The sequence below is a fragment of the Hippopotamus amphibius genome, chromosome 6 (assembly GCF_030028045.1).
Source record: "Hippopotamus amphibius kiboko isolate mHipAmp2 chromosome 6, mHipAmp2.hap2, whole genome shotgun sequence".
NCBI lineage: Eukaryota > Metazoa > Chordata > Mammalia > Artiodactyla > Hippopotamidae > Hippopotamus > Hippopotamus amphibius.
In genome coordinates, this window is record NC_080191.1 from 7,238,308 (window position 1) to 7,260,299 (window position 21,992).

Genomic DNA, 21,992 nt, shown 5'->3' on the forward strand with positions numbered 1-21,992 from the left:
GGGGAAGGATGCATCTACCCGCTCCTGGGGAGGCAGCGGGATGGGACAAGCTAGGGCAGGTTTGTTTTGGGTTTTTTTTGGCTGTGCTGCATGCCATGTGACATCTTAGTTCCCCAACCGGGGATGGAACCCGTACCCTCTGCCTTGGAAGCACAAAGTCTCAACCACTGGACCACCAGGGAAGTCCCGTGAGGGCAGGTTTTGAAGGATGAGCACACATTGGGCAAGTCAGGGATGGGAAGGAGAGGGAGGGGAGGGCGTCAGGCAGATGGGACAGAAGACGCAGGGGCTCAGAAGCATGCAGATGAGCTCTGTGCAGAAAACTCCAAGAGCTGGGTGTGATGCCCTCCTGCATCAAGACCGTCTCGACCTCACCACCCTGCCTGCTGGCACCAGGTACCCTCATCGTGCTTTTTATCCGGGAGAGTAGCTGCTGGCCTTCAACGTTACAATTTAGATTTTCTTATTCTTTCCCACTCCCCAGGATGGTGTCTCAATAACTATTTGTTCAAGGAGTGAAAGCATCCTCTGAGAAGGCGCTAGGAGAAATGGAAGCTTCGGTGGGAGTGGCTGCCATCTGCAAGGCTTGTGCTTTGCAGTCTGTCCCCGCGTCTCGGGGGTTGGTAGCACGTTGCTTTGTTCGCTGAGCGCTGTCCCATTGTAGGGATAAACCATGTCTTGTTCCTTCACTCACCTGGTAGTGGACGTTTGGATGGTTTTCAGCTTTCATCTGATTTTAAATTTGCTCCTTTTATTCCTGATCCAAAGCACGGATTAGAAATAAGTCCCATTGTCCTTGTCACTTTGTCCCCGTCCCCCGCATCCCATCTGGGGGACACGGATGTCCATGGCAGGAGTTCAGAGGAAAGCTGGGGCAGCTGCCCCCGCCCCTCCTGGGTCACAGGGGCTCAGAGACACTAGGGCAGCGAATGTTTTGAATTTGATGCAGGAAGCTGATGAAATTCACCACTCTGACTTTGGGCAAAGAGAGTCTCCCAGAGCGAAAACTGGTGGCCCGGGGACATAAATTCTTCGTTTCTGTCTTGCTGCTTCGTTCACCTTCCACCCAGAAAATGTGACGATTCCGATGTTGTCAGACTGACGAATCCATTTCTTTTCCTTCAATTATTTATCTCTTCACTGATTTCATTCACTCAGTGAAGCTTTTGGTGATTCTCCAGATTTCATTCACCAACTCCTTCGTAAGTGCCCGGGGCGGGGGGGGGGGGGGGGGGGGTGTGATGGGGGGAGGGAGGGCTGGCTCCTGGGTTATCGGGTGAGCGCCCAGACACAATGCCTGCCTCTCAGAACTCTGCTCTGGGGAAGTTTTGTCAGCATCTGCTCTGGTTGGCATTAAAGGGCAGTTGATCTTACAGCTCTAGTAGCATTGCTTCTCATATTTGAACCCTGAAATTTCATCCGCATTTAATCGTGGTGAGTCTGCTGTAGCAAACATGATCTGCTCCCGACTTGAGTGGGTGTGAACAGAAGCAGAGTATTCGATATCAGGTATTCAGAGCAGCTGTGCATGAAGGAGAAAACACCTTGGATCCACTGAAAATTTCCTCTGGATCTTAAGCCAAAGCCTAGATTGTGGCAATAGCTGCTGTTGGCATGAGTGCCTGGGGGTGAGTTCCCTCTGCTCTTTGAAGCTGCTTGGAAAACTCAGGGGTGATGAACATCCTTCCAGCCTTTCCCACAGGCTGTACTCAGGACCAGAGGTGAGGTCCCATCCAACCTTATTTGTGGTCCAGCCTCACAGAGATCATACCAGTGTAGGAGGACCCGCTGTACACTGCAACAGCGCTCAGCCTGGCCAACGTCACACCAGCAGACCTGGGTTCCGAGTCTTGCTCTGTTCCCTGCGGAAGAGGAGAATCCCTTTTTCCTGAGGTTGGAACTCCCCTTGGCCTCACTCACTCCTCTGTTCAAACAGTAACAGGAGGTGTAGTTACATCATATGTGAACTGAAAACTGACCATGCTTAGGTTTTGTCTTCTGCCAAGAGTTTGTTTTGCATTTTTAAACAACTATGAGATATAATTCACGTGCCATAAAGGTCACCCATTTTCAGCGGCTTCTAGTGTAGTCAGGGCTGTGCAGCTATCACCACTGTCTACTTTTTAGAACATTTTCATCACCTCAAAAAGAAACCCCTTACCCATGGGCATTCCCCATCCACCCTGCCCTCGAGCCCTGGATAATCACTAGATTTGCCTGTTCTGGACATTTTGTGTGAAAACAATCATACAGTATGTGGTCTTCTGTGTTTTTGAAGTTCATCCATGTTGTAGCGTGTATCAGGAATTCATTCTTTTTTTGTGGCTGAATGCTGTTCCATTGTGGGGATATCCATGGGTCAGTTTTTTGATTATCCATGTGTCAGTTGATGGACATGGGGCCTGTTTCCATCTTTTAGCTGTTATGAATAATGCTGCTGTGAACGTTCGTGTACAGGGTTTTGTAGGGACTTATGTTTTCATTTCTTTTGGATAGACACCTACGTGTGGAATTTCTGGGTCATACATATGGCAACGCTGTTTGATATCTGAGAATCTAGAGCTAGTTGTTTTTCATTCACTTCCCCAAGTTTCTCTGAGGCTATGGGGCATCATACTTTGCATAGATGTCTCAGGTTTTCAAATCCAAGTCCCTTTGGTATTCAGACCTATATCACAGTGCTATAGAATTAATGCAGGAGAATTCGATCTGCCAGATACCACAGGAAAGGAATGAGGAAGTGACTGTCAGAAGGGTTGTTGGTTCAGCTCATATAGTGGCGATTGTGTGGGGTTTTATCAGGGAACCAACGCTATGTCCCCTTCAACCTAGAGTATTTTTGGGCTGGAAGTGCTGTGCAGGGTAGCGGGCTCTGTACCGCCCTCAGAATGGTATAGATGGTTTGCTGCGTGTGTACAGCAGTTTGCGCTTTGTCTTAACAGTTTTCGGGCACTAGCTTTTTTGAGTCCAGGCGTTGTATTTCCAGAGCTCTCCACTCTGCCAGGATTTGCTTTCTTAGAAACTAGGAAGTCATGTGAAGAGCGTTATTTGAAACCAAAAAGCACTTGCTTTTAGTACTGAATCCATTTTTTGTTCTGTCATTTGAGTCAGTATTTACTCATCTTTAAGAATTAAATTACTGTTAGAATGACGCTTAGATCAAGGATTAAGGAGTCAATCTCCCAATTGTAAAGCACTGGCTAACGTACACGTCTTTCCTTGGGAAAGGACCAGTTGAAATGGTAGCTGTGTTTGTAAGAATGTACTTTTCCCCATATTCCTCAATACTTAGTTATTTCTTACTGTGTACGGAGGAGGGACAGAGATGTAAAGAACATCATCGTGACCAAAGATAACCAATGGATTATATATATTTATAAATCACTTTAAAGTTTTTTGGTATTTCAAGTCAGTTGTCTTGTTTTTCACCCTCAATAGTTTTGTGAGGTAGGTTGATGGAAATAATAAAGAGGAAACTGAGGCTCAGAGAAGGTACAGGACCAGTTTAGTGACCAAACTAAATAAGTCATAGAACTTCCAGGAGCCTCTGTTTCCTTATCTGTAAAATGGGTATAATAAGAAATAAAAGAGCACTATCAAGCAATGTATGTTCATATACATAAGTAATCTCAAAAACGTAGTGTAAAAATTTGAGCTCTTTTTTTTTAACTTAAATATATTCCCTGAGTGGTAAACACTCTCGGTTGAATAGTTAGAATATACAGGGAAACATAAAGAAGAAAAGTATTGTTTCCTTTATCTCTCTAACCCCAGACATCTTCCGAGAGTGTTAAATTGTCCAACCATTTTGAAAAGAAATTTGTTAGTATCTTGTGAAGCTGGAGGATGTCACGTGACATCAGAATGACGCAGCAATTCCACTTCCAATGCCTATTTTTCTGTAATAGAGAAAAGAAGTGGATGTCAGTATGGTAATAGATTAATTTTTGGTGTAGCCGTGCAAAAGGATACTCTTCTGCAATTGAAATGACTAAACTAGATGCATAAAATTTCAAAAGCTTAGTGTCGAGTTTAGAAAGGAAATCTCTATAAAGGATTCGGAATTATTTACACACATTTTACGACAAAAATTATATGTTGTTTGTAAATACATATAGTACACACTGTACAGTCAAAGAATGAAAACATTGAAGGAAACACACCAATTTCAAGCTCAAATGGCAGAAGAGGCTTCAATATCTATATATTTTATTTACTAAAAAAATGAAGTAAATGACTAGATATCAATGTGCTAAAATGTTTTGTGTATTTAAAATATTTCTGATATTAAAAAAAGTTTGACTTAGCAGCCAACTACTGCCTAAGCATAGAGATGCACTGAGTTTTTTTTTTTTTTTTTTTGGCTTTAAGATTTGGCTCATATGGTACATGTTTTTGTTGACTTTGTATATTGTAAACATCTTTTTGTCACTAAATATACTTCCTCAGTGTTCTTCCTGGCCCTCCCAAGACTTTCTGTCCCAATTTAATTATTTTCTCAGACAAATTTTTAGAATAAGTAAATGCTGAGGCTTCCTGTTAATATCTTACAGTTATTTTCCATATATTCATTTGTAATTGTTCATAATTATCTCTAGTTCATTTATGATATATTTAGTCTCTGGCACGGGAGGAGCTCATAACCTAAAAGCAGAGGCAAAATTGAAGTCTGGTGCAGTCAACACACAGAGAACCATTGAGGAGTTAGAACTCCTCAGAGTCTGGGCATTCCCATTGGAGCTTTTATATACTACCACCAAAAATACCAATTAAAGAAACGTCTGGCTTGGAAAGGATTCTCTCATCCCTGTTTCCAGACCTCAGTCACTGGCGGCTGCCCGCAGCTCCCTTCAGTGTCCCTGTGTTCTAGGCTGTTGGTCCCTTAGCAGAAGGTGGTCCAGGGGCCTCGTGAGGCTTTGCTGTCCTCTCTACCTGTGGGATTCTTGTTCTGGGTTCTCAAGATGCACCACTGAAGAGACAACCTAAGCTCCCTGCCCTGCTGTGGATTCCATTCCCTGATCATGCATTGGTGAGGACTCCCTTTTAAACATCGAACGTACTTTTCCTGTCTGCTTTTCTTTTTTCTCCTGCAGAAACCCTCCCATAGGTAGGTTGGTACACCACCAAAGAATCCTTCTGGTCTTTGAATGGGAAAAGTAAGGCGCAGAGGGTAGCTTCTGCATCCATCTTGGTTTCCCTCATTCCCATCTGAGATGATGTTGGCAGGAATATAGTTCTAAGGTACAGCTTCCTGATTTCCTGTGGATCTTTAACCTGTGATTGGGGAAGCCTGTAAGGCACTTACTGCCTCTAAGAGAGGAAACGTCAGGTGGGCGGGGACCCAAGGAACCAGGGGATGAAAGAATGCTCAGAGCTTTGTCCCACCCAGCACCGGAAGGATCAGGCTGGTCACTGACTCTGCAGGTGCCGCTTTCTCATCTGTTAAATGAGCAGTCAGTGTATTGATCCCTACAGTTCATTTCTTCTCTGTTTATTGGTATTTAGTGTATGAAATTATAGTATGAATTAATGGAGGAGGGAAGGATCTTTCAACAAATGCCTTGGATACAGCTCGTTAAATATTTGGAAATAAATCCATTTAGATTCTCATAGAGCATCATAGCCAAAAATAAATGTCAGATCTAAGAGTTAAAGACATGTGAAATTAATCATGGAAAAACTAGATGAAATAAGCAAATGTGTACAAGATTTCTGCAGGACAAGAATTAAGGATAGAAGGAAGACCTTTCTAAGCTGAAACTTCCTGAAAGAAATCACAGTTCTTACTCCATCATAATTTAAGGCTCTGAAGAGCTCAAAATACCAGAAAAATTGGTCACTCTGGATGATTAAATGTTACTATATTTAATATATGAAGAGCTCATGCAAATCAATATGCAAGAGATAAATGGGCAGTAGATAAAGTAGACCAGTCATGACAGAGAAAGCAGTCGTTTAATAAATGTTAAAAAAATCCACTTCGCTTGCAACCCCCAAAATGCAGATTAAAACAATGCGACAACCTGTAATGTATGAAGTTGTTTAATTTCATAACTTTTAATGTATGAAGAGTTAATTTGGTTTTTGTTGCTTTTAAATGAGAATTCTTATCTCTGACAAATATGTGGTGGAATGGGTATTTTTGTAAGTTGCTGGTAAGAACGTAAATAGCTATAAACTTTTTGGAAATCAGTTTGGCAAAATTCACTAGATGCCTTAAAATGTTTGTTCCTTGAACCCAAAAATCCCGCATCTGGGAATTTATTCTAAAGAAATTACCCAAAATTCAGGGGGAAAAAAAAAAGCTTTATACCCTGAATTGCTGATTGTTGCATTACTTACTATTAAAAAGACAAAAGAAGCCTAAATAATACAATGAGGCAATGAGATACAACAATTATGATATATCCAGTATAACTACTAGAGTGTTGCAGTTGTGATGAGGACATTGAAAATGATCTCACTCAAGGTTAAGAAAAGGGCATATAAAATTGATTTGACAGAAGATTGCAACTGTATTTAAAAATGAAAAGCCTCTGCAATGGTTTTATCTAGCAAAGGAAAAAAAAAAAAGCCAGCACATTCACCAAAGACTAGAAGAAAATAAACCAAAGTGTCAGGGGCTGTTTTAGGTGGTAAAATGTCTACATTTTAGACTACAGATTTTGTATAGTGAATGTCAATTACTGTTTTAACGGGAGAAATTACCTTTAAAAAAATTCATGACTTTGGTTCACTAAGTGACTTACTCAATGAGAGTAATTTCCTTTACTTTTACCAGATTTTATTTTAATAGAAGATTCTTTGTTTAAAAAAAAAAAGTCAACTCTGTTCCCCAACCAACATCTGAACTCCCCCACTGGGGTTTAAGTAGGTAATTTGCTTTCATTTTAGTTATTTTCATGTCAGTTTGATATATTGCCTCATACAATTTCAGTGTTGGTAGAAGAGGAGTCTATATCCTTGGTTACAGGATATAATGGGTTAGAAAGAACTCACGTGGGTTTATCTGCATGGTTTCTGTAGGGAGAGTAAATTGTTGGGTCATCTGCTCTGTTCTTATTGTCATGGGGAAGAAACCTAGGAATTTCTTGGTTCACACTATCCCTTTATACATTGTTTTTGACAATTAGGGTTATTGGTATGGAGACTAAATTATATTATGTCGTCTAGCTATTTGGATTGAATCACCATGTACCGAGCCTCTATTCTGTAAGAAGTGGAAGGGATGGGCGGTTCATCCCAGGCCTGGGAATAATTACTCAGTAAGTGCTTTAGTTTACGGGGCATGATACTGACCCACATAAAATACAGAGAGGGGCTCTGTCAGAATCCCCTGTGCTTCCTTTCAGAAGTCTAATGCAATGGTGTAAATACAGCTATAATAATAAATAAGAATCAGGGAATTTTTGACTTAATGGGTGAATGGGTAGCCTCGAGGACAGACAACCTAATGAATGAATGAAGTTGCCAGTGGATTAATGAATGTTTGCCTGAATCCCAGAATACCTGTCTCAGCTTCTACTTAACAGAAACTGGAAAGAACATCACTGCTTTCACCAAGCATCCTCTGTTCCTGAGCTTTGTGACTCAGGAAAGTAGAAAAAGGAAAAGAGAGAGACAGAAGGCCCTGTTTTGTGTTTTATCGCTGCTGTTATTAATGAAACTTTTCGAGGAATAGCCAGTCCATAATGACCCCAAAAGCATCGTTCGTAGCCGAGTACTTCAATATTCTGCGGTCATATTTCAGATCTATCTAGAAACAAGGATACTGTAAGTCAACTTATTTTGGGCGCTCACAGCCAGCAGTTCTGTCTTCAATAAATGATTCATGTCAGGAAAGCATTTAAGTGCATTTGTTTTCTAATAAGTCTCTCTTCGGGTCCATTATACATGAATCAAGTCAGGGAAATTGCCTGGGTTCATTCTGCCTTTATGAAAATCAAAGAAATGAAAGATTTAAAATCTAGCCTTATTGATCTCCCATGGGCCCCTACCCTCCTTACCAGAACATGAGGATGGGCCACAGCAGGGCCTCCAGAACTGAAGGGTCAAGGGCACTTAATGAGCGGTGAGGACAACGGAGAAGGACCCACGAGAGAGAAAAGAGCCTGGTTCCTGGTGTCTGTGACAGAGAAGAAAAAGACCACTTGCTGTCCCCCCAACCCCCAGATTAGCTCCTCTGAGCAGACCCTCAGGGAGCCACCCCAACTACAGTGAACTCTGTTGATGGTGACAGAGCCTGCAGGGTGCTTCTTCCAAACCCTGCTCCTGGTAAGTAGCCCAGGGTACTAAGGCCCTGCTAGTTTCCATGAATCAGAAGCATTCTAGTTGAGGGCATCTGGAGGAGTGGCCCCGTTTCCCATTTTCCAAGCCATAAAATTCAGAGGGGTCACAGGTACCTAAGCATCCGCCCAGCAGAGCCTTTGCACATTCTCTTCTTACCTCACTGGACGCTCCCACCACCCTTGTGGGGCCGGTGTGTCTGTCATATGCTCCCATTGACAGAGGAGGGAGGTGAGATTTCCAGAGGCCAAGTAACCGAGGTGATATGGACACACAGACAAATGGTCAAGGGTCAGACTCAGCCCCCAGCGCGATACGGGTGCCTCCTCTTCTGCATTTCTTTCTTCGACCCCTAGTGGAGTCACGATTTCTGGGTTCCCCGTTGACGCGTCCCAGTGCAAAATCAGTTCCCCGTCATTTAACGCCCCCTGACGTGCGCGTGCGCTGCTTAGCTGCTCTGTGGAGCTTCCCACGCCCACGTGGTTTTGTGACATGCTCTTCAGGCGTTGGCTGCTGTCACGTCACATCTGCGTGGCTTTCTGAGATGGCCCGTCTGATGTTTGGAGCCTCCCCTTTCCCCTGCAAGAGCTGGCAGTTGGGCCATTTGTCCGAGGCTGGTGACCTCTGCTGTTGACAAGCCCCGCTCACGTGGCCGCAGGCAGGGTGTCGTCCTGCGCGTAACGGTGACGAGTCATCACTCCTGACGGAGCTGGCGACCCAGACGGACGAGCTGGGCTAGGCCAGATGGAGTGGAGAGATTTGGGCAGCCTTCTCCACCTCATCGGAGCACGATGCCGGAGGATGTGCTTGGCTGTCTCTGTTCGGTGGTATCCCCAACCGTGTCCTGGCCTGGCCATGCGCGGACCACGTGGGGTTGTTTGTCCATGCGGGAGCCTGCTCCTCGATACTGAAAAGGTTAGGGTTGTAACCCTTTCCCCCAGTGGGTACTGAAAATCAAACTATAAAATAAATTTAAGGAAATTTCCAACGTTTTGAATTTCACCAGACGTCTTACTTTCAAAGGCTTTTTATGATCAAGTTTTGGTTTATGTTGAAATATGAAAGAGCAGCTTTTATGAAAAAAATTAGGGGCCGTGATTTGTTGGGGACCCAAGCAGTTGTCTGTCTGCACTCGTAACCGTGCTTCACACGGCTTAGAAGCCTGCCCACTCCAATCTGCTCCCTCGGTGACGCAGACACATCTTTTATCTGCTTATCCTTTATATGTAGCATCTGGCCAGAATTATGTCCTCGGCTCCTTATTGTAAGGCTCTGTAAGGTTAGGGAAATACTGGTATTTTCACCAGGGCACTAAAGCGATGAGGCTCTGGGTCTTGTCAATACCAGCTTTTATTTCTTCTCCACGAAGTCAGAACAAGGTTCATATTTATTGTATCTTCAACTCATTTCTTTTCTAAAAATTTATTTTATTGAAGTAGAGTAGATTTACAGTGTTGTGTTAATTTCTACTGTACAGCAAAGTGATCCAGTTATACATGTACATGCATTCTTCTTCATATTCTCTTCCATTTTGGTTTATCACAGGATATTGAATATAGTTCTCTGTGCTCTACAGTAGGACCTTGTTATTCATTCTCTGTATAATAGTTTGCATCTGCTAATCTCAAACTCCCAATCCTTCCTCCCCACCCCCACCCCCCTTGGCAACCAGGAGTCTGTTCTCTATCTCTGTGAGGCTGTTTTGGTTTCATAGATAAGTTCATTTGTGTCATATTTTAGATTCCACATATAAGTGATATCACATGGTATTTGTCTTTCTCTTTCTGAGTTCACTTAGTATGATGATCTCTAGGTCCATCCATGTTGTTATACGTTATTTCATTCCTTTTTATGGCTGAGTAGTATTCCATTGTATGTATGTACCACGTTTTCTTTATCTGTTCACCTGTTGATGGACATTTAGGCTGTTTCTGTGCCCTGGCTATTGTAAATAGTGCTGCTATGAACATTGGGGTGCATGTGTCTTTTCTAATTACAGTTTTGTCTGGATATATGCCCAGGAGTGGGATTGTTGGGTCATACGGCAGCTGTTTTTAGTTTTTTGAGGAAGCTCCATGCTGTTTTCCTCAACTCATTACTTTAATACAATTTATATGGGGACTAACAGGTATGAGCCATCATTATGAAGAGAGCCTCAGAGCGGATGACTTTGAACTACCTCCTTTAGGTGAGGAAGGGAGACATAATCCCTCTATTAAATCTTGTGGATGGACTTTGGAGGGTCTGACACGTCACGTCGGCTCAGTCATTCTGGATTGTGTGGGCGTCTGAAAAAATATGTTCAAACGGGGAAAATCTTGTGAAAACAAACAAAAGAAGTGGATCATGAGAGGCACAAGCGGAAGGTTTAGTGAGAAAAGATGGTAGCTGGTTTGGGGGGCCGCGGGGGACATAGCTGAAGGAGAGGGCGTGTCACAGGCAGCCTGGGAGCCTGGGTGGACACTGGGGGCCAGAAGCGCCCTCCTGCGGCCTGAGCTGGCTGCTGCATCTAATGGGCACAGCGTTCCTGGAGGCGGGATGGTTACCCCCGTTAAGCAGACTCAGACACTGAGGCTCAGAGACGACAAGTTCCTTGCCCAAAGTCACACAGTAGGTAGATGGGGTAGATGAGGTTCCCTTAGGCGACGTGCCTTGGCCATGCAGCTTTGTCACGGCCCGAGTGGGAAGGAGAGAGGTGGGCAGTGTGGTGAGACCGCTGTCCTGACCACGTTGCCTTGGTGACAGTAGGACTCGAGTAGGAGGTGGTTTCTATACTGAATCAAGCTCTCTTTTTTGTTGCTGGTGCCAGCTGGTGACGCATGTACCTCACGCCTGCGCTGTAGGCCCTGAGCTGGTCGCAGGCCATCTCCCTACTTGGATGGGAGGGGAGGGGAGGGTGACCCCTTCCTCTTCCTCAGCCTCTGTAGATTTTAAGCCTTCACAGGTGTGTGACCGAGTTGATGGCCACGCCACGCACGTGGCAGCAATAATGGTGTGACGGTCACAACAACAATCTCCATTCAGCCTTCATCCATCTTCCATTTTTGAAAAGGTTTCAGGATTCATTGCAATAGATTCATTTAAAGCAAAAATGTGGCTGCTTCCAGTTTTGGATTTCATGCTATTAGAGTTTTATCAGGACTTCATACATTGTTTTGGAAACTTCCAGAGATTGAACATAATTTTAAAATATATTTTCCACTGAGCATCTTATAAAATGGTCCACATACAGCTCTTGGAAATGCAGCGAGGCACGAGCCCCCTCCGACCGCACCAGTGCTGTGAGGTCAGGGCCCTCTGCTCCCAGGGACCGTGGGAGAGCCGGGTCGGGCTCTGGGGATGGCAGACATTCTACCTGGGAGGAGGGCATGACTGGGTCCCTGCAGGACCCACTGGTGGCACAGTGATCACCCCAACAGTCAGACGGGGGACCATGAGGTGAAATATGGAACCGAGCTCTGAAAGGAGGCCAAGTTCATTTGGAGTCTAACTGCCTTGCGCTTCCTGTCTTAAAAGCAGCCTACCCTGAGCTTGGGTTTCAGACATTTACTCCCTGTTTGACCTTTGCATGTTACCTGGTCTCACTAAACCTCCGTCTCCTCCTCTGTAAAATGGGGATAACAATACGTTCCATAGTAGGTTTTTGTGAGAGTTAATGAGATAATGTGTGTGTAGAACACTCAGTAGACTTATTCTGCTGCACAGGTTACCGTTCAGGAAACCTGATGTTTAACTCTAGATATTTTAATCTTGTAGATGTCAGCGCTGAAAAGGCCTTAGAGAATACCTCATTGGTTTTCCTTTATCTTTGTTTTTTCTTATGACAGAAGAAGTTACCTAGGTTATCCATCTGGGTTTACCCTGAGTCCTGGTTTCCTTGGATTATATTTAAAACTCTTTAGAATTTGCTTTTCTCTTATAAGCTGCTCAGAAGCAACTATTAAACATAAACTTGGAAACCTCAGCTTTCTATAGACATGTTTTTATTAACCTAAAATTAGATTTTGGAGAGAGACTGAGGGTTATTTATTACCGGATGTAATGAAAAAGTTGAGTATGATTTATGACTTCTTCGGAGTTGGGTTTGTCTGAATGGACTTCATGTACAGAACGGGGTATTAGACAAAGGACTCTTCCATCAAATATTGAAAGAAGCTAATTTTATAGAGGCTTCTGCCAACCCATTAGACAATGATAATTTTTTAATTGAGGAATATTTTAGTTAGAGATGGTCCCGGAGACAGTTAAATTCAGTCTAGAACACTTTCTCTCCCGTTGTGTTTTGGGCCTTGGGCCAGTGTAACTCCCAGGAATCCAGAAACTAAATTCATCCTTGTTTCTCAGGAGGAAGTGCTACATGGCTGCCTCAGGCTCCCACAAGTTCGTTGCTGCCCTCTTGGAGATTTTTGCTAAATGTATTTAACCTAAAGCAGAGTTCAAGATCTGCGAGTTGGACCACTGGATCACCCCGCCACTCATTTCCCCTGGGACGGCATCCATGTCCCTTTCCTGCAGGGCACCTTTGTCCCTGGACATTCTCTGCCTTACAGACCAAAAGTACTGGTCCAGAAACAAAGTCCACCAGCCAGCCTGCTGGAGTTGTGTGCACACACACACGAAGATAAGAGCTGGTGGAGTTTTTAGGGTTGTGATTATTCTGTGTATATAATTTGGTGACATTTATCTCTTAACATCATAACGAAAATGTATCCATCTTACTACAAACCTCTTATAGGGATACTTTCTTCATTCGATTGTGCGGGTTTCCCATAATTCACTTGATTGTTTGCTCATGTCAGAAATGTAAGTGGTTTCTAATTTTGGTGCTTATAAATAATACTGGTTGAATATCTTGGTGCAGAGAGAATTTTCTAAAAGCTAATTTTATCCTTGAGAGGTCATCAGAGGTTGGTTTACAAAATCAAGTGGTGTGAAGATGTTGAGGTCTTTCTGTGTGTGTCACATTGCTTTCTAAAAGGGTTGAGTGGCAGTTCTCACACGGAGAATGAGTCCTGTTTTACCTCGTCTCTTTTAAAATGGCGTTATCAGTTTTTGTTTGGAATATAAAAAATAGTATTGTTTCAGTTAGCATTTCTTTGATCTCTTTTCTGTTTTGTGAACAGTATTCTGGTGTTTGGGATTAAAACAGCCTAAATAAGGGGTTGTATAGATTTCATTGATGGCGCTAAGTTGGTCGTGGGTATTATCTTAGCAATTCCACTCGGAGTGACTTCTTCAGAAGGAAGCTTTGGCTTCTTCTAAAACCCTGACCTGGTTTAGTTCTGTCATGTGAATGTACAAAAAGACCCAAACGAAATCTTTAAAAACAAGCTAGTGAAAGAGTTCATCCCATTTCAGGTTTTGTCTCTTCCCGAGGGTGTCTGAAGTTCATGCTTATTTAATAGTTGAAGAATATTGACTGGGGCAGAAGATGTAAGCCTTAACTCAGGTCCTCCGATTTGTTGTCTAATTCGATGCTTTATGTTGAAGCTTGACGTGCATCTTTAGAGAAGGATGCAGCTTGAATTCTCTCGTGGGGAGATTCTGAGCTCCTTTTATCTGTTTCTGTTTCCACTCACAGCAGCCTGGCAGCATATGAGGCCACCTGCGTTCCCACCCCTCGCCCTGTGCAAGTCCCGGGGAGCAAAGTTCCGCCGGTATGTGCACGCCGGATTCTCTGCGTCTGCACAGTTTCAGGGTAGAAATCTGCGTGGGAAACTCAAGGCTATTGAAGGCATCTTGCTGGCTGGCACTTTCCCTTATTCCAAAATCCACTTGTCATCTCCAAGCTTTGCCAAGGTTATTACCTAGTTAAGAGGGTACCGTCCATGTGAGTTCTGGTGTACGCGTCACTTCCCATTTCAGAGTCACTAGCAGTAAAGGACAGGTTAGAATGAAAACAAATGGGGGAGGAAATCTTTTAACACACTTCACGGTAAATGAAAGAAAACATCAGGATCTATCCATAGATGGGGAGTGAGAAGGAAAACTGATTTATATCTCACTGCCTTTCCCAGGGATGCCAAAGGAATACATCTTAGCTGCTCCCTCTTTGCTTCTTTCTTTTCTTGAAATGAGAGAAAAATTCTCCCATTATTTGTGTGCTCCCTGCGTTGCAGGCCTGTGTTAAGTGTTTCGGGTGCTGCATTGTACTTGAGGCTTGCAGCAACCTCGTGTTGGGGGTGCGGTTCTGATTTCACAGAGGAAGGTGTTGGGACCAGTGGAAGTTCAATAACAGGTGGAGCTAGAAGGCGGCTGAGCCTGGATTTCTAGCCAGGACTGCCTGATTCGAATGTTCCTGCAGTGTCTCTGACCCCCTAGCATCTGGCCTGTATCACCCCCACCATCAACAGTGTTTGGATTCAAGGTGGTCTCAGGTTGCCTTCAGGTTCCAGAATTTCTCTTGTCTGTTGCTGATGGGCTGGATTGCCACCTTTCCGCTCACCTGACAGGACGAGCCCACCCTCAGTCCTTCCTCATCAAGTTTGCAAGCAGCCTGCAGGGACCGCCTTCATCATCCCGTGTGCTCCATTGTCTGACCACCTCTCACCAATGGCAGGGATGCAGGGAAACATCCAGCAGTCCATCCAGCTCTGTGCCCAGGAAACGAGAGGATCTCATTTTCATTATAGAAAAGAGCAAGAAAACGTGGGGGAGACAAAAGAAACCACCTGTAATCTTTCCGTTAAAAATTAGAGAAGGCAAGGATTTTACAATGGTTTCTCTCTACCCGTTCTTATGGCTGGTCAGATCTTTACACCATCTTTCCTGAGTGTGGCACTAAATTGGCAAAATACCACATTACAGAGAGAGCTTGCCTTCAGTGAAGAAGGGTAGGCTAGTCCTCCCAAAATTCTATCTGGAATAAACTTAAGACATACAACCTATATTCACCCACTAGATAACCCCGTAAATAATGTAACCTTGTCTGTCTTTTAATAATCAGCCCTGAGACTAAGTCAGTTAAATTATTTAACCAACTCACGGCACTTCTTACCTTATCCTTCATCGTGCAGTTCCTTTGGTATCCTTGTGGTTTTTGCGCTTGAATATAAATTTGAGAATCAACTAAAGTTTAATTTGAGAATCAACTAAGGAATCAACTACAGCCTTCTTGGAATGTTGATTGCAATCTGTTATCCCTTTTCTTGTAGTTAGAGAAGCTGAGATTCAGAAAAGTTCATTTACCTGAGGATACATGACAACAAGAGGTATAAGAGAGCTTCAAACGCAGACAGTTGAACCCCAAGCCCACAGCAGCCTAGGTAGGGGGTTGGGGGCAGAACCAAGCCAGCCAAGGCTGTGACCCCCCCCATGACTCCTAAGCAGTCACCGATGTTGTGTTAGAGCCCTGGTTCACGCAGTACTACCGAGGGTTTTACTAAAGGGAATGCTGGTCCTTGGACTTCTACAAGGGGAAAAAAAAAACCTTACATTTTCTTCATAATGCCCTACTTCTGCCGGGAAACCGAGGAAGGCAGCATTCAATTCCCTGCATTTCCAGTGTCAGCTGACTTCCATTTCTTAGTGTTAAATTAGCAAAGCAAAGGATTTGCCAAATGCTTTCCACACACTAGGTCCCAGAAACCTAGTGAAGACTCACGCTTCTTCTGGCCCAATTGTCTGGAAGCTTTTAGTGGTTAATTCAAGGGCAATGAATAAAGCACATGAATATTCAACTTCAAACTACTGCTGCCGCCGCCTCGTAGCCATGGTGCATCACTCCTCTTCATGTGGCTCCTGGAAGTGAAGTGCATTGAGGTGAGCTGCCAGCTTAACATCTATGCCTTCGAGAGAGACTGGATGTGTTGAAACTAAGTAAAGAGTTTGGCAACTCCGAGGTGTCTCTGGGCACCTGAAAAAGGTCGAAGATGGGCTGCATCAGTCCCGGCAGCGTCATGGCTTTGTGCCAGAGAGCAGGGCTTCCGGGAAGACAGGAGGTCTCAGCTGAGCTGAGCTGACTTCAGAGAAATCAGGCCGAAGGTACTTTCTATTTCCCTCCTCTCAGAAACACATAGGAATCACAGCGGGCCTTCCAGGTAGTCTAAGCGAGGGTCTTGTTTCACAGGAACGCACCTTGTGACTGTCCTTATGCCTGAGACTGTCCTCCAAACCAGCCCAGGAGCCCCAGAAGCAAGTCCCGTGTCCCCCCCCTCTGCACATTGTTTGGGATTATGAACCTACTGAAGGCTGCCCTGGAGGTCATTTCTGGGCTGCTGTGCAGAGCGGAGTTCTGAGCCCAAGAGAAGCCCCACTTCACACCCAGGAGCAAAACTGCAAAGAGGCTGGAGGAGAAAGAGCTCCAGGGGCAGACCACATCTTGTCAGTTACTGATTGTGGCAACCTCAGGCAAATCTCCCAGCCTTATGGGGCATCTCAGTTTCTTACAAGGAAAATTGGGATAATAGTAATAGTCATCTCATGGGATTCCATCTGAGGCTTAGAATGAACTCATATGTGCGATACTGTCGTACAGATATTTTTGGTGGGAGTATGATTAATAAAGGTTGTAATGAAGTCTAGGATCTCTCAACTATCACTGTTTCATCCTACAGTTTGAGCTCTTCCTGGGGCCATTTGCAATGGCATTCTGCTTCCAGGAGAAGCTAGTCTGCTATGCACCATGCCCTCAACCTTATTTTTTCTCCATCAGAGTATTTGAACTTCCTGCCTTTAGGCTGTTCCTCAAAGGCTTTATTTGCCAAACTGGACAGTTATTTGGTTATTCCATTCTGGGGTTGGAGACTGATGACAGGACCGTGAGTCTGACTGCTATACATGGTTTGAGTTTCTGTTCAATTTTAGAACTCTTAAGCGTGCATGTGTGTGTGTGTGTGCGCTTGCGTGTGTGTGTCAGGAGTGTGGTGGCGTGCTTCTCTTGCCTTCATAGTTGGTTATTTGTGTTTACTGATATCTCAGACTTCATCCCTGGTTTACCTTTATTAAATCATTCCACAAATATACACGTATTTTTAGTTACGCTTCATCTCTGTGCCAATGACTGTTTCAGGGGTTGGGAGGACAGCGATCTTCAAGACAGTCACGTGCGCCGGAGATGTGACAGTCCAGTGTAGGAAGGCGAACAGGTGAACCAGTAACGCGGTAACAGCAGAGGGTGCCGCCTGCCCCACCGCGAGCACCGCCCCAGGGGTGGCCCTCAGTCGCCCCAGGGCAGTCTCGCATTCGGGAGGTCTCAAGAGACGTGATGTTCCGGCTGAGATCTGGAGATGAGAAAGAGGGGAGGGAGGTCGGGGGGCGTGGGCATCGCGGGCGGCGATATTCAGGCAGGAGGGAAGGCCCAGAGATGCAGCCGTGGGGGCTGTGGAACCTTGACCAAATTGCTTAACCTCTCTGGGCCTCATTCCCTCCACTGTAATAATAGTGTCCCTGCCTCACAGGTGTTAGGACAATGAAAGGAACTCTTCTTTTTAAGGGGCTGAAACTGTGCCTGACCTTAAGGACACACTGTAAATGTTTGCTGGAATTCTCTGGCGGTCCAGTGGTTAAGAATCCGCGCCCAGGGCCTGGGCTCAATCCCTGGTCAGCGACCTAACATCCCATAAGCTGCATGGCAGCCAAAAAAGAAAAAAAGAAAAAAGTTTGTGAAATAAAAATAAATGAATGTACAAGGTGTGTGTATTGCTGTTGTTGTTGTTGTTTTCAATTTTTTGTAGTTTTGGCCGCTCAGCTTGCGGGGGTCTTAGTTCACGGACCAGGGATCAAACCCATGCCCCCCGGCAGTGAAAGCTCGGAGTCCTAACCACTGGACCGCCAGAGAATTCCTAGCCCCCCGTGTTTAATCTCGAGAGTGTGTTTTTCTTCTAAGAGTTTTTTTCCCCTTGCCTGTAAGAGCACGTAGTATCTTGCCTAACATTGAGCATCGGCGTGTGTTTCAGGCGCTTTCCTGAGTCCCAGCCTTCCTCCCCTCTGCACGGGTTCCACGGCGGGTGTGTGTTGCCGGGAGGAGGAGCCCTCACCCAGCATGGACCTCATCGCACTGCTGAAGTCTCAGTTCCTGTGCCATCTCATCTTCTGTTACGTGTTTATCGCCTCGGGGCTCATCATCAACACCATTCAGCTCTTCACGCTCCTCCTCTGGCCAGTTAACAAGCAGCTCTTCCGCAAGATCAACTGCCGCCTGTCCTACTGCATCTCCAGCCGTAAGAGACGTTGTCCTGTTTCTCTCTTTGCATCTTCACGGCCCGTGTGTGTGGGTCACAGTCAGGACGTTTTATGTGGGTTCACTAGGCTTTCAGTGTATGCCGAGATTTTTGTTTGTTTCTGTTTGTTTTAGGTTTGAAATGCTTATTTTGTCCTCAGTCTTAACGAATTATTTTTGAATGAGAAATGCCAATAGCACAAAATTGGGCCGGCACAGAGGGGCATCCCGTGAAAAGCAAATGAGCATTCTGTCTCTGTTTCTGTAGTTTTCCTCCTCGGAAACAAATCAGTGTTAGTGATTTCTTAGGTATCCTTATAGAAATAGCATATATGTGTGTATATGCATGCTATTTCTATAGGGAAAGACACATGTATGCACGGCTCTTAGGTGTGTACAAGTATGCAGGTGAGTGTATATATATAGATACATAAGACATACACATATTTAAAAAACACTAAATGGCGATATAATATATTGTTGTCTTCCTTGCTTCTTTTCTTTAACTTTTTGAGGTAATTGATGCACATGCAATTGTAAGAAATAATACAGAGAGATCCCACATACCCTTCAGCCAGTTTCCCCCAGTGGTGACCTCTTACATGACTACAGTGCGATATCCCAATAAGAAAACTAACATTGACACAATGTACCAACTGCATTCAGATTTCTGCAGTTTTATATACATTCGTGTGTGTGTGTGTGTGTGTGTGTGTGTGTGTGAGAGAGAGAGAGAGAGATTATGCTAGACTATTTTAAACATGACTAATTCAACTGGCCTGAACTTCAAAAATGAAAGTGATACAAGATGAATCTGAGTATTGGGCTGTCTAGGGATGAGTTTGGTGTTGATTGACCAGAGATGTATACCTGTTCTCAACAGCACAGAGCACAGTGTGTGATCATTACCAATTATATATGAGTGTGAGTATATTTTTAAACACGAGCTCTTTCAAATTAAGCAATGTAAAAAAATCTCAACTACCTTAGATTATGCCAAGCCCAAAATTATGGATATCTTTTTGAAACCCTTGAAATGAAGTGAACATTTAAATTTGAATCAAAATAATAAATGCTGCACACACTTACCCAAATGCATTACTACTGATTCAGTGGGTTATCTTTTTGAAACTTCAAAGTACAGTCTTGTGAGAAAAAGAATGATAGAAACAGCCTTATTTATAATTTCTTTCACTGACTCAGAACAGGCAGATAATGTCTGGTATTATTTCTAATGTGGCTTGTGTGCTAGACCTATGTCTTGGATTGGAGTGTTTTACATAAATGTCTTATGACTCATAAGATCATAAAGTTACAATTTAAAAAAATGTATCTTTAAGCCATGTGTCTGTGGCCTGTTGGGTGCAGCCACCCAATCAGTGCCATAGTAGGTAATGCAAATTTCCTCCTGCTACATTTTACTCTAACATTGTTTCTAGAATTTAGGCAGTCTACCATGGTATGAAAAGGGAACAGCCTTTCAGCACAGGGCAGAGGCGGTAGGAGATGGCCAGAACCTGAACTGTAGCTGTTTGAAGAGAAAAGAGTTTGCATAATCAAGAGAAGGAGATAATTGCCTGAGATTTCTTCTATAATTTTAAATATCTTTTTACACTTAAGTGTCTATTTAAACAAAACTTACATAACAAAGCTATGCTGATTGCACTTTTCATCGAAACCTGCTCTTAAATGATTTGCATACACCTATGGAGATTCCAAAATCTGTCAGTTTGCAATTTGCAATCCTGTGCATTTGTACATTGTTGTAACCCCTATTTCAATCTCAAACAGGTGGGTTAAGGATTGAATTTCTCATTTGGGGTCAAGAACTAAGAGATAGGATTTAGGATGAGAGTTCCTGAGTACTCTACTTTGCTTTTGGTAGGTAGTGAAGACATACCAAGGTTACAGCAGGGCCGAGTCAGTATTCTTCTAAGGGCACCTTAGCGTACTTGCTTCTGGTGGAAATTAAGACGAGGAAGACATTCAGAAAGCAAGGTGGATTTTTCAACATGGCAAATTAACTAAATTATTTAGAATGATTCCAAATGAAACGTAGCTATCCAAGACCACTGGCATTTCCCCACCCAGGGTGCAATGGAGGGCAGGCAGTCAAATTTCACAAAAAGTTCAGAAGCGCATCTCCAGGTACATCCCATCCTGGGATGTCCCACAGTGCTGTGTGCGTACTGTCCCGGAGGAAAGCTTCCACGGGCTCAGGCGGAGCAGAAGGCGAGAAATTTAATGCCACCTGAAGAGGGAAGAGGTGGCTTCTCTCTGGTGGAGCAGTTCTAGCTCCTGGAAAAGGAGAATGTGGTAGAAGGGGAGGGGATGCATCCTGGTCTGGCTGTGGAAACTCACTGTAACAAGGAATGCTCTCCGACTCCTTCCCCAGCTTCTCCATGCCTACTGTCCCAGCATGTGTTAGGTACAAAGCTGTTCTCTTTTTCTCTCTCTTTGAACTTGTCCTCTGTAGTTGATAGATTTCCTTATACCCTGAGTGTTTCACAGCAACAACCAGAGACATGTAAGAGACAGACTGATCAACCAAGCCGTTGATCCTCAGAGGCTACAGTTCGTGGGCTGTTGAGCAGCTCTAAGTAAGAGATGGTCAGGCCCCTTCAATGTTTGTTTTCACTCTCTTCTTCTTCCCTGTGAGTTAAGATAAAAAGTCTTCATGGGGTTTCATGAATCACTCTAAAGCATAGAAAATCAGCAACATTCATCATTTGCAGCTGATTTTTTAAGGAAAAAATTGTTTCCTAGAGACTTGGATCCCCTCCATCACCTGCTCCCTTTTTACTAATAGTGTAATGTCATCATCCTTCTTCTTTTATTTTTTTAAATGTTTGTCAAGAGCTTGGTGTTGCATCAGGCACGTGCAAAGGAGTCACCAGCCCTGGCGTGTAAAAGGCCACTCTGATGTCAATGACAAATAGAGATGGTTTTCAGCACAACACACACAGCAGAGACTCTTAGTCTGGTGGCCAGGACCACCATCAAGGATAACAGTTTGAAAGTTTATTTGATCTAGATGCCTTGCTTTGAGAGGGTTGTTTTATATCATTTTCACCTAGCTTTGTAGGCCCAGGAGGCTAAGACAGGCTGGCTTAGCAGGCTGGATGAGGAAGGGGGGATAGAGCAAGCTTATGCAAGGTGAGGAGAAAGAAGAAAGTTTCAAGAAGCTGAGTATAAGTGTATTACCCTTACCTCGGGCAGGATGTGCCCTTTAATCTCTAGGGAAAGGTGGCCAAGACCAGCTGACTTGTTTTCCCTCCCCTCTGACACTGTGGGTTTAAGAAAAGCAGAGAAGAATTAGGAGAACCTATTCATGGCAGAGTTTTTTTTAAAAGGGAAGGGGTGTGGGGAGGACTACAGCTGGCCTTCATGTTCCATAACGGACTGGAGACACAGAACCACGTGGGGACGCCACTCCCCAGCCACCCACCAGCCTTGAAGGTTATTGGCTACTTTATTTGTAGTAGGTAGCGCTTGAGCATGAAGACAGAAGCAAGCTCAGTTTCACCACCTGTAACACGGCTCGCGG

The 21,992-nt window shown here is 44.2% G+C and overlaps 1 protein-coding gene across 1 annotated transcript in view; it reads left to right on the forward strand.

The window, feature by feature from the left end:
• The window catches only part of AGPAT4 (1-acylglycerol-3-phosphate O-acyltransferase 4), a 111,981-nt gene that overhangs the window by 13,600 nt on the left and 76,389 nt on the right, over window positions 1-21,992 (forward strand). The window contains exon 2 of the mRNA XM_057738877.1: window positions 18,183-18,446. Coding sequence (XP_057594860.1) covers window positions 18,269-18,446 — 178 coding nt within the window. The 5' untranslated portion in view covers window positions 18,183-18,268. The remainder of the gene's footprint in view (window positions 1-18,182; window positions 18,447-21,992) is intronic.